Raw genomic sequence first — 12,599 nt, forward strand, 5'->3', positions numbered from 1 at the left:
AGGTACAATGCACATGTTATGGAAACAACAGAGTGCTAAAGATGCCCAACCACAGTCAGCAAACACATGTTAAATGAACTTAATGATGACTACACCAAAAACCATCAATTGGTACATGATTTAACAATGTTTTAATATTGTCAGCTTCTGTCCACATGAACACAAAATAAAATGGCATTACGAGACGCTGCTGTGTGCCAGATATAGCCTTATTATATACGGAATATTTTACACATAAAGTAAAATATTTGAGTAAAGTAAGGGCAGTAGAAAGTTTATCTCCTCTCGTGTTCAAATAAATAAAAAATAATAATAAATGCTTACAGAAAATTACACAAACGACAACAATATTAGATAATGCCAACCAGGGCTTCACATTCAAATAAATAACATCCAAACACACACACGTTTGTCTCAGGTTCAACAGGTTTAAGAAATGTTACATTCAGAAATGAGGTCGACAGGTTAGAAAAAGACAGAAAAATGCAGCGTGAAGGTGCGTGTGGTGAATCACATGAAGCATGTGCCCCTTCCCGTGTAATGTCAGTATGAAGTTTCACATGCTTTTTATCACTATAATCTGCACAGTTAGTGTAGGGTCATCACTAGTTTTGAACTATAATCCTTTTTTTTGCACATAAAGACATTTCTACACGTGTCATATAAAAAAAACAAAGAAAAAAACAAAACCAAAGAAAACTGTACCTCAGTAAAAATACAGTGGCACATTCTAATTCTTTCTGAATTAATTAGTTATTTTTATGCATTCTGCATAAAGTAAAGATCAAATCTGACTCATTTACAGTACAAGTCAAGGTCAGGATAGAAAAAAGGAATTAGAGTAAATCACAAAAGTTATTTAAAGACAATAAAACCTAAAGAGTAGAAGTGACAGAGGTTCACTATTGCACTAAAATTCAAAAATCACTACTTACTACTGAGCAAAGTTTCACTTTTAGAAACTGATTAAATAACAAATAGTCTAATTATTTTGTGGAGTGGGGCCACAATTGTCCTAAAATGTTTATAACTTACATAAAGAACACTTAAAATTAAATCAACTTTGTTTTCTTCCTATTTTATATGTAGTCTTTTACAAATATCTGACAGTTGATGAAGGTTTTTATGAAAGAATAATAACAGTGTTGGAATGTGGATAAAAAAAAAAAAAAAAAAAAAAAGGCAAACTGACTTAACTGGGTTCAAAGTGCACTAAAGCACCTACTTTGCCTTTCCACATCTATGCAGCCTCTTCTCTTCATACATTTACTTCTAGAAGTGAATTGAAATATTAAGTCAGGTCGTCTGGACTAAAATGGCAGGAAAACAAGTTTAAATGGAAATGTTACACATCAAAACAGCAAAAAAGGGGCTAAGAGGGGGGAAGTTGTCCCAAATAAATCAAGTTTTGTCATGTCATCAATGACAAATCAATCAATCAATGTATATATATATATATATGTATTATTATTATTTTATTCCCAACTGGCCAAAAATGAAAAGTAACATATATAATAATTATAAAACCAGTTAACCATATCATACGAATCACATTACTGTCATTATTTAAACCAAACATTAACACTGAAGCAAAAACAGCAAAGGGAAAAGACAAATGTGCAAAATGCTGTTTGAGGAGGAGGAAAGTGTTTTTCTTAAAAAAAAATTTTTTTTAATCGTCATTAAAATCATAATTGATTAATTTAAATGAAAATAAACTAAAATGCTGTTACCGTGGTTAGCATTCGGCCTCGACAGTGAACCTTAAACTACATTTAAGTTTAGAGACTGAACTGATCACACCGTTCAATAAAAACCTTTAAAATAATTATATTAATAGTTTTTATATATTTCAAACATATTCATCCAGGGCTTCCAAAAGTCTGGGCTGTGGCCCTCTGTTGGGCAATGGAGGTATTGCAGATTGGTCTCAGAGAGGGCGATAAAGTTTCTTCCAAATGTGTTTAAGAATCCATTTAGAAATGATTGATTGAAATTGGACATACTACCCCGAATATTTTGTACTGTATAAGAATTGTTTGGTTTTCCTGGCCTTTAAGCAAGGGCCTTGCTGCACAGAGGCGGCCATCTTGGACTAAAAGGCTGTTAGAATTTCAGAACAAGGTCCCTCAGATAAACATTTTTGATCAACACTGATATGATGGAGCTTAATTGATTCCACTTTAACATCCACGCTCAAATTTCCTCAGGGAGATTTACAAAAACGGCAGATTGTCTGTATATTATAGGTTTTTGACTTGTTGCACTTAAAAGGGATTGGAGAACAAAATGGTAAAAACATTTGCCATATTGCCCAGCCCGGAAAAAAAAAATTAAATAAAATAAGACGTTGAAATAATGTGGACAGTTATAGAAGCTCCACAATCCCTCGTGGAACCAGCTGAAGATCATATTTGTATAGATACAGCCACAAAATAAATGATTTAACTATTTTTAAAAAAGCATTTCAGATGCTGCACAAGTCAATAATTGACATTCACGGCCTTAAAGGAAAAAAAAAAAAGCAGTTTAGTGTCAGAGCAGTGTCCTGAAGCGTCGCTGCCTTTCAGAAAGCATCTGAACAGACTGGAAACATGTGAGCGCGTCACGCTTTCTTTGCACTGTCACACTCGTGTGCCCTTTACAGTACTGTGAAACTGGAACAGTCAGGAAAAAAGAATCGTACAAGCCAGCTTGTCGGACTCCCTTCACAATGCTCTCGGCCCAAATAAAGAGCCCACACACCCGAGGAGAGAATCCTCCTCATCTCCTCAGCAGATCTCCCTCCATCTGCTCTGTGCTTTCATTAAGCGCTGCCAGGAAAGTAAGTAGTTCATAAACTCCTAAATACACATTCAGTTCATTCATTTACCAAACTATAGCCTTGTGCTAGAAAACAGGCTGTGTCTGTGGAGCCATAGTTATATAATTGTTTTTTTTTTTTCTTCCCCTGACTCAGGTTTTATGAAGACTAAACTCACTGAGTGGACAAAAGCAGACCAATACCTCTCCACGCCACTTGAAAATGTCTTCCATGACCTCTCGAATGCGCAAAAAATACCCAAGAGATGGAGATTTTTTAAATAGTTGTCTCACTCAATGAGTTGCTCTGTTCTTGGGACAATAGCGTCCCCCGAACATATGATTTCAAGAACAGCTTCAGTTTCTTTTTTGGCTGTTCCCAGCAGGAAAATTTCAGAGTAAAGTTTTTTCGTATTTCCTGACACTGCTGAAACACGTATGGGTCATTTGATTTAAAGTCCCTCAATGGCCACAAATAATAATAAAAACATGTTGCTGACACATAAAACCCATAAAGAGTTGCAGCCAAATCTGATGAAGAAACAGTTCAGGGTTTTTTTTTTGCATTGTCTCCTGGCTCTCAAAAAAAAAAACAAGGCCACCACCAGGGACATAAGAAAAAAACAGATTTAAACAACGTCACAAAAGGCTCACCTGCACTCGAGGTCTCAAACTCGCGGTTCCAATCAATTTCAAGTGGCCCACCACTTAATATCAAGTTATAATGAGTTATTTTTGTATGTTTTCTTTGTGATATATTAATCTTGCATCATATAAATGTTTTTTATTGTGTACTATATTTCGGTCCACATCAACACGGACACTTTTAATTTGAAATTCTGCAAAAAACACCGCTCTTGAACTCCAAAAATATGTTGTTTTTTTTTTGACTGGCACCCTACAGGCCAGACTAGATACTCATTGGCCCCCAGGTCATTTGAGTTTGAGAGCCCTTTTGATATATTGACACCCACTATGAGATCTAAAGAATATGTTCCCTACTTTATCTTGCCATTATTGAATGAAAATTGAAGTTTCACAGAAGCTGCTGGTCTACTGCTGCCTTGTTTGGCAAGTTTGTGTCACATAAATAAATCAGAATGAACGCAGAAGGGAGAAAATAACACATTTAGACTTACTGATGGAGGCAGCGGTGGATCAACAGGTCCTGTGTGTCATCAGGTAAAATTGCAGATGTGGTGGTTTTCAGAGTGAAATAAACTCCAGTTTGCAGTCAAAAAAGACTATCTAACAGTGAGATATCATAAGCATAGATTTTGTTAGGCCAGTCTTGATATAAATGGCTAAAATCTGTTCTTTCTGAGGTCCCTCAGTGACTACAACCAGAAAATGCAGGTTGCCGCCATAACCCATAAAAATATCGCGACCCAACTCGTCAACATGCACATTAACGTCACCTAAACACAAAGTCTATAAGAAGTTACTCGTCCCACACTCTGGACTCCACATGGAGCTACGCTACAAGCGATCAACAACCAACCGTCACTGACGCCATCTAGAGTGACACTGGGTGGGATTTCCATCACTCGACCAGGCAGAGCGCCACCTGATCTCTGTCCTCCACCTGCTCCACTAACACAAGGCAGCATCAGACTCCTTTGAGGGCACAGAGGAGATTATTCTACAGTGTGTCGGAGTCTAAATGAAACCTCTCCTACTGAAGGAGAAAGTCGTCAAGTTTAGAAGTAGTCAGCACATGTCTCTCTGTCCTTCTCCTTCTGGAATTTATTTGTGGATCTTCCAGTTCCTGAGGAGGTGGAGCTTCCAGACGAGCGGGGTCAGAGATGAGGTGGACAGATGGACAGGTTGGAGTTGCCCCCTAAAGGAAGAGGAGGAAGCAGACTGTAGGAACCTTCCAGCACCCACCCTGCCCTCTGCCACCCACGCCCTCAGGCCTGCGGCTGCAGACAGACACCCTGTGGAGAACAGATGATTGATTTTTCAGATTCCCTCTGTTTATGTTGTTCATATTGGGACAAAACAACAGCGAGGTTAACAAACAAGGGCACAAGACCGATGATGAAAACAAGGACGAAGGTCACAACCACAAGGAACTGATGTCAAACCGCAAAGTGAAACCGTATGTTATAGAATCGTGTTGCTGCGTATATTATGTGCAAAAATGGGTCATACCATGTTGTACTCATTTTAAATTAGTCATTATCAAACAAGTGCAAATGATCATTTAACTTGCGTATGACCCTTTAGTATTTCAGTATCAGAGATGTAATTAAAACATCTCTGACACTATATCTGTTAACATTAGATTAATGGTTTGAAATGATTTCCAGTGCCAATAGCACAAATATAAGCCTTCTTCTATATATGTAACATTTATTTAAAGGGAGAACCAAATGTGAAAACTTTTGTAACTTGTAAATTGATAAAGCTTGTAAACTATTCTCTCTCCTGCACCAAAATCCATAGAGAAAATGTGTGTTTTAAGTTGTGGGGACAAAGGAGCTGCTGGTCTACTGCTGCCTCCTTTGGTGAATTTGTGTCACTTTTGTAAATATGAATGATGCTTTTCAAACACATTTAAAGTTGCTGATGGAGGCAGCGGTGGATCGACAACTCCTTTGTGCTGCGATGTTGAATCGTGCTGAATCGTTGCATTTCTGTATGGACTTTGATGTGGGGACTGAGTGGTATCCAAAGTGAGTTTTCGGTCAGAAAAGGGAAAGCTAAAAGAGTGTAAATACTCTTGGGATATCATAGACGAGAGCTGGTCTAGATTTTATCAGGTAAGATTTTTTGTTTTGTTTTAATTGTTAGATGTTAGAGACAACATAAGTACCTCTGTTGCCTTTCCATGCACAGACAGCAGGCAGAGTTTGAGCCTCACTCCTGGAGCTCAGTCAGAGCCACACAGCATGCAGCTCTATCATCCTTACTCTGGGCAGGACCGTCCACTCCGCTGCCAGTCGTCATGCTGCGACTGCGACTGGTCAGCTTCTTGAGCTCGCTGGCGAACGACATTACCTTCTTTTTGTCCTCCCGCACCACCTGGAAGCCGGAAACATGTTCATGTTAGTGGGGAAAAATGTTCAGTGACCCACGGCAATGTGTCAAAATAAAAACAAAAATCTGATTTTGGTCGAAAAATACATTCAGAATCGAAAATTAAAGCTTAGTCTTTATTCAACGTCATTGAACAGCATCTTCACATTTACTAAAAAGTAAAAATTTCTCAGGTGGAAAAAGGCTCATAAATTAATTGAAATAAAATAAACAGTGATGGACACACAACGTGGAAAGCATTAGGCAGACGAACCTAAACACGGCAATGAATGTCAGACACACAAACAGAAGAGCAGTAAACACAAACGAAAAGTAACAAAGAAAAGGAGCAGCAAGTTAAAAGCACAAGCAAAGGTTAAAAGGGACAGTTCAGTTTTTTTAAGTGTGTTTCTATGGAGGTGCACATAATCAACACTGAACACAAGGGAAAAACAGATTTTAATAAAAGGCTACTAAATAAAATCTACACCTGGTTAAGTCTATGATAATTTAGGAATATGTTTGCCACATCATCTCACTGTTAGACAGCTTTTTCCCCACTAGAAAATGAAGCTTGTGTTTCTTCATAAACGACTCACTCTCCACACCAAAGTCCATGGAAAAAACAGTGATTTTGCATCATGGCACGCAGGACTTATTGAGCCAGTGTTGCCTCAATTATTTAGTTCCAATGTGTTATAATGTGACTCTGATGTTTATAATTCGTCATTTTCCACTTCATAAGTGACGCAATACCATACTGAACAAAGCAGCAGAAGAACTACAGCTCTTGTGTCGCCATGAGCTAAAAACGCAAAATATTCTCTATGGACTTTGGTGCAGGAGAGTGACCAATGTAAAATGTTTAATTTCCAGGCAGAGAAAGCTTTGTTACACCCAGATAAAGTGTTAACACTCTTAATATACTAAACTAAACTAGACTAAAGCAGGCATAGGTTTTTTTTAATGAGGTAAGCCTGTTGTTAAGTTGCTAAAATCTTAATTTCCTTGTATTTTTTAGTATGAACGAGCCTACAAACGTTCAGGTTTTTTAGGCTTATTGGAAATAAACAATAAAAAAAAAACTGAACTTAACATTCCATAACATTGATTCAATTAACTGCAAGTTCGGGGAACAGTAAATAAGCACAGACACAGCTGTGGTTAGTATGGGATGCAATTTGCAGCTATTTTTTGTATAGATTAATATATTAGTATTTAATGTACATGTACATAGATACAATATGTTAGTGGGCAAAGATAATGCTCATACATGTAAAATAAAAGCATAACAAATAAAAACTGAACAGTCTTTATCACTGGAAACCAGCGAGCGTGTTCAGAGCTACCTGCTCTTTGAGTTTAAGAATGAACCGTCCGGCGCCGCGCCAGCGACTCTGCGCTTGGTAGACGCACTCGTGATCCGGCAGCACGCGCTGCAAAGGCTTGGCGGCGGAGGATTTCTTCGAGCCCGCATCCTTGGTCACCTCCTCCATCAGGATGTAGTCGCACGGATTTGGGTTTGAGAGGATACTGTAGGAATACTTGGCTTTTGACAGAGTCTGACCAGAAGAAGAGGCGGGGAAAAGAGAACGGGGAGTGATTTAGCTAATAATGACGAGACGGCAGCGCTTATAAGAGATTCACATAAACGTTCCTCACCTGCTGAATGATGTCCTGAGCGGTGCTGTAGCGCGGGGCCTTGATCACAGTGTGAGGCTGCTCTGGTGAAACTTCATGAACCTGAACAAAGAACATGTCATCTTCTCTTCCTCCTCCACCGCCTCCTGCTCCTTCTCTGCTCCCCACAGTCACCTCCTCCTCTCTGTCCACCGCTGTGCTCTTCTCATTCAGGTTCTGTGAAAAGGGGGAAAGCATTTTGAGGTCAGCACTACACGATTAATCCAATGACCACATCCCTTTGGACCTGCAGCTGTGATTTTCTTACAGTGTCTTGTCAAAAGTGTAGAGAAGGGAAATGTGTGTGTGTATCTTTGTGAGGTCCATAAAAATGTACAAATCAATCTTTGTGGGCACATGTTGACCTTGTGGGGACATTTTTGTCTGGTCCTCACACATTTTAAGGGCTTTTTCAGGCTTAAGGCTTGGATTTAGTGTTAGCATTATGATTAAGTTAGGTTAAGGGTTAGGCACCAAGTTGTGATGGTTAAAGTGAGGGTAAGAGGCTACGGAGTCCATAAACAGTACAAATCAATCTTTGTGGTGACATTTTGACCTTGTTGGGACATTTTGTCTGGTCCTCACAACCTTTAAGGACTTTTTCAGGGTTAACTTGAGGTTAGGGTTAGAATTATATTTAGATCAAGGGTTAGGGTTCGACATTTAGTTGTGATGATTAAGGTTAGGGTAAAAGGCTAGGAAATGCATTATGTCTATGATGTGTCATCACTAGGATACAAGAACAAGTTTGTGTGTGTGTGTGTGTGTGGGTACAATTCTTCCATTTACCAAATTACTCATAATATAATATTATAATATAATACATAATACTGCTCCGTCTCATTTTGTACATAAATCTACATGATATAAGATAATCAAACAATATCAGTACACCCTTTCAAGTTCAACACCATCAATGCATGATTAATTGCATAGGACTAACCACAAGGGGGCGCCACCGTATAGATAATCGTCCTCCCAGAACTATAATCTATGGTATTTTATGTTAAATTTATGTTAAAAAACAGCTGTAACATTTAACATTTTATATTATTATGAAAACGTAAAGATTAAACTTCTCTCATACTTCTCTCTTCTCTCAGAGGCTTCTGTTGCCTAAAGGTGGAGTGAATATATAGGAGCAACACAACGTGAAAACACACACTGTACCTCGTCTCTTGTTTTGAGGAAAATCCTCCCAACGTATCCTTCCTCGCTATTCCAGCTGGAGACCAGTCTCACCACCTCCTCCTCGGGCGCTAGAGGTCGCTGCTGAGCGCAGCGCTTCACCTCACTGCGCTCCTTCGACAGAGGAACCCTCTCCTCGCACAGGAAGTGGTCCGATGCATTTCCTGTGGATGCCACGACCTGTGGGAGAGTCAGAGGGAAGTTCTTCACATGGCACACTGAAGAATCAGTGATGCTGGCCACTCCAGCATCACTGATTTTTATTTGTGAAGTACTGACCGTGTCCAGCAGCTGCTTGGCAGTGGTCTGCTCAGTAACACAGAAAACCACAAAGGGTTCAGGACCAGGAGCTCCATGCACCGTCACCCGGTGCTGCTGGGCAGCATGTTTCTCCTCTGCACTGAAAAGCTGTGTGGAGAGCGTAGTATACACTGATCAGCCATAATATAAAAGGGATTTTTGTAGTTTTTTTAGAAGGGTGGTTGTAGCAGGTACAGTGCTGACTGTGCTGTGCACATCTCCCTGCACGGAGAAAGATACGGAGGCTCGTTCTCACTTAATGGCTTTATTTTCCCATTAGACAGTTCATAGTGAAAACTGACTGCCATAAAATTACCAAACAAAGCAGTAGAAGATTAGCAGCTAAAAATATAGTTTATCTCCATGGACTTTGATGCAGGAGAGTAGGTGGTTTACAAACTTAAGGTTCTCAACAGTGAGATAAATTGCAGACTGCCGAACATTCCTAAACATAGAGAGTCAGAGTAGTCTTGAATTGGTATAGATTATATTTGGTAAGCCTTTTGATAAGAGGTTATTCGTTTGTCCCGCGTACAGCACAGTCAGCAATGTGCACACCTCATGCAGCCACACTTAAACCCAACAAAAGCACCATCATCTTATGCAGCTTTTTTAATTAACTGCCCAAAATATTTTATGTTTTGAAAGTGATTTGTTGGTCAAAGTAAAGTGCAGCAATAATAGTTTTGAACAAGGTAATCAGATCAATAATTTTAGTCCTCCGAGGTGTGTTGCAAATTAATTTCAAGATAAAAATGTGTCGTAGAACCTGAATGCCTAAGTTACTTCATCCATATAAAAATGAAAAAATAGCATTTCCTACTAATTGGATTTAAAATAAATAAATATAATATACACACTGATTAGCAACACAATTATAATAAAATAATTTGAAGTTGTGTGTTAAGGGTGTACAACCTTTTCTGGTAATTTACACAGAGAATAAAGGAAAAAAACATCATGAATGAGTGTAAATGCTAGTGTTGTAGTACATTATAGTTACACCTAATGAGCCTGTGTAGTTATAATTAAAATATATAAAAATATGTTCAATCTTTGCAATCTCTAGACCTGAACACATCTTACCAAGGAAGAGGGTGTGGCGCCCCCCGCAGGACCTTCCTCTGTTCTGCGGCTGCAGATGAATAAGCTTGACACTTCAAGTGGCTCATTATGCTGCGTCCTCAACTGGACATGTCTGTAACCTGTAACACACAAAAACAACAAAAACAGTTAAATTACACATTGAAATAGTTGACAATGTAATGAACAACACTTGACAACCTGAGAAAGGCTGTGGCTAAAAGTGGTAAAGACACCTGTCAATTGGAACTGAAACTGATTTAAATAGTTACTTCAGGTGTTTTTGAAGTGTGTTTATATGAGGTTCTGCCTACTCATGCCTGACTCTATGATATTTTGAGAATAACAGTGGTTAGACACCCTTTTCTCTCTGAAAACTGACGTTTGTAAACTGCACACTCTCCCACACCAAAGTCCATAGAGAAAATCAAAATGTTTGGCTCACAGACACAGGAGCTGCTGGTCTTCTGCGGCCTCATTTGGTAAATTTAGGACACTAAGGTAAATCAGAATGAACGACATCAGACAGTATAATAATAAAATAACACACTTGCATTGACTGATAGAGGCAGCAGTCAATCAACAACTCTTATGTGTTGTGAAGTAAAATCTCTGGTTTTCTCTACACTCTTAGAAATAAGGGTTCCAAAAGGGTCCTTCTACAAGGGCTGAGGTTCTTCATGGAACCTTTCCCGAATAAGGGCTTTTCAAGGGTTCTTGGTAACACCAATGGTTCCAGTAAGAACCATTTTGATCCAGAGAACCCTTTAAAACCCTGAATAAAGGGTTTTAAAAGGGTTCTTGGTGGAACCCTCCAAAAGGGTTCCAGGTGGAACCTTTATAAAAAGGTTTTACCTGGAGCCAAAAAGGTTTACCTTATATGGTTCTACTTAGCACTTTTTTTTTTTTTTAAACTTTATTTTTCACATTTTCTTGCACAGAAAAAACAGACAAACAAAAACAAAAAACGAATAACAAAGAATACGTACACAAGTCTGAGCACCTGATCTGACAAAGATACATGATCACTCACACTTGTGTGTCCAAGTAACACAAAGTAGTCAAACTCGTATTCAAGTACAATACTCAAGCTTGTGTGTCTAAATAATCAAACTCGTATTCAAGTACAATATACACAGATACACATATACGTGTGGACACTCATGGGAACAAAACATGAGAGAACCGAGGGGTTGCGAGTAGGTCGTATGTCACATAAATTATAGCAATATAATTTTAAAACCAAAATATGTATAGCATTAAGGCAGGTTATCACCTCTTCTTGAGATATAAGTGTTCCATTTTTCCCAAAGGGCATCACCTTTGTCTCTTTGTAGTCTGAGACTAAACGTCAGTAGTTCCATCGTTTGGATGTCTTTGATTATAGCTTCCCACTGATTAACCGTGGGAGGTTCTGTGTTGAGCCATCTTCTTGTTATGGCTTTTTTGCTTGCAGCCATGAAGATTTTTAAGAGGTATCTGTCTTTTTTTGGTAAATCTGTGTCCATATTGCCCAGGTAGAATGATAAACATGTGAAATTAAAATTAAACTGCAAGACTTCACTGATGCTACTTTGAACTCTTTCCCAAAAGGATTTAAGTGTGGGACAACTCCAGAATATGTGTGTATGATCTGCCGGACAGTATCCACATCCCCTCCAGCATGTGGGTTGAAATCCTATCTGTTTAGATTTTTGTTTTGGTGTTATGAAGAATCTGATACAGTTTTTCCAAGAAAAATCTCTCCACAGTTGTGAGGCCGTAGTGGTGATTTGTGTGTTGATTACATTTATCCAGTCTTCAGAAGTAATTACGATTCCCAACTCTTTTTCCCATTTTTCCTTAATATAATTTGTTGAGTGGCCTCTTAATTCAGCTATATGTCCATAAAGTTCTCCAATGATCTTTCTGGACAGTTTTGCATTATAGGCTTTAATGAACATTTTGGTAATACCCGATATATTTTCCTGTGTAGGTCCTTTAATGTTCTTATCAAAATAGTGCCTGAGTTGGAGGTATCTATAGAAATCCTGCCGAGCAAGGCCGTATTTGTCAGACATGGTCTTGAAATCTATGAAATTCTGGTTTTCGACTAATAGACATAATGAGGAGATTCCATTTCTCGCCCATTGAGTGAAGCCTCTGTCATTCATACCTGGTTTGAATTCTGGATCATGGGTTGGCCACATTAAAATTCGAATTTCTTTCTGGATGTTAAGTTGCTTCACCAGGCCAAACCAGATTTCCATAGAGAATCTAACCCACTGGCTCTGAATATCGAGTTGTTTAGCCTCCACTGTGCTTCCTAATAAACTCTGTATGGGCCTGTCCGACAGTGATAACTCAACATCTTTCCATTTTGCGAAGTAGTCCGGGTTACACCAGAGCAGCAATGGTCTTATTTGTGCCGCTAAGTAATAATCTTTGAGCCTCGGTAAGCCCATCCCCCCACTATACTTCTACTTAGCACTTTTATATCTAAGAGTGTATGGACTTTGATGCTAGAGAGTGAGTGGTTTATGAAG

General features: G+C 38.7%; 1 protein-coding gene across 1 annotated transcript in view; it reads right to left on the reverse strand.

The window, feature by feature from the left end:
- Positions 1-2,535: 2,535 nt before the first annotated feature.
- The window catches only part of plce1 (phospholipase C, epsilon 1), a gene marked incomplete at both ends in the record, with an annotated part of 52,080 nt that continues 42,016 nt past the window's right edge, over positions 2,536-12,599 (reverse strand). The window contains 10 exons of the mRNA XM_083903497.1: positions 2,536-2,657; positions 4,304-4,419; positions 4,482-4,642; positions 4,690-4,739; positions 5,718-5,829; positions 7,173-7,385; positions 7,486-7,680; positions 8,674-8,871; positions 8,971-9,099; positions 10,078-10,196. Of these exons, the coding sequence (XP_083759623.1) occupies positions 2,536-2,657; positions 4,304-4,419; positions 4,482-4,642; positions 4,690-4,739; positions 5,718-5,829; positions 7,173-7,385; positions 7,486-7,680; positions 8,674-8,871; positions 8,971-9,099; positions 10,078-10,196 (1,415 nt within the window). The remainder of the gene's footprint in view (positions 2,658-4,303; positions 4,420-4,481; positions 4,643-4,689; positions 4,740-5,717; positions 5,830-7,172; positions 7,386-7,485; positions 7,681-8,673; positions 8,872-8,970; positions 9,100-10,077; positions 10,197-12,599) is intronic.

Source organism: Microchirus variegatus, assembly GCF_963457635.1.
Source record: "Microchirus variegatus genome assembly, chromosome: 17".
Taxonomy (NCBI): Eukaryota; Metazoa; Chordata; class Actinopteri; order Pleuronectiformes; family Soleidae; genus Microchirus; species Microchirus variegatus.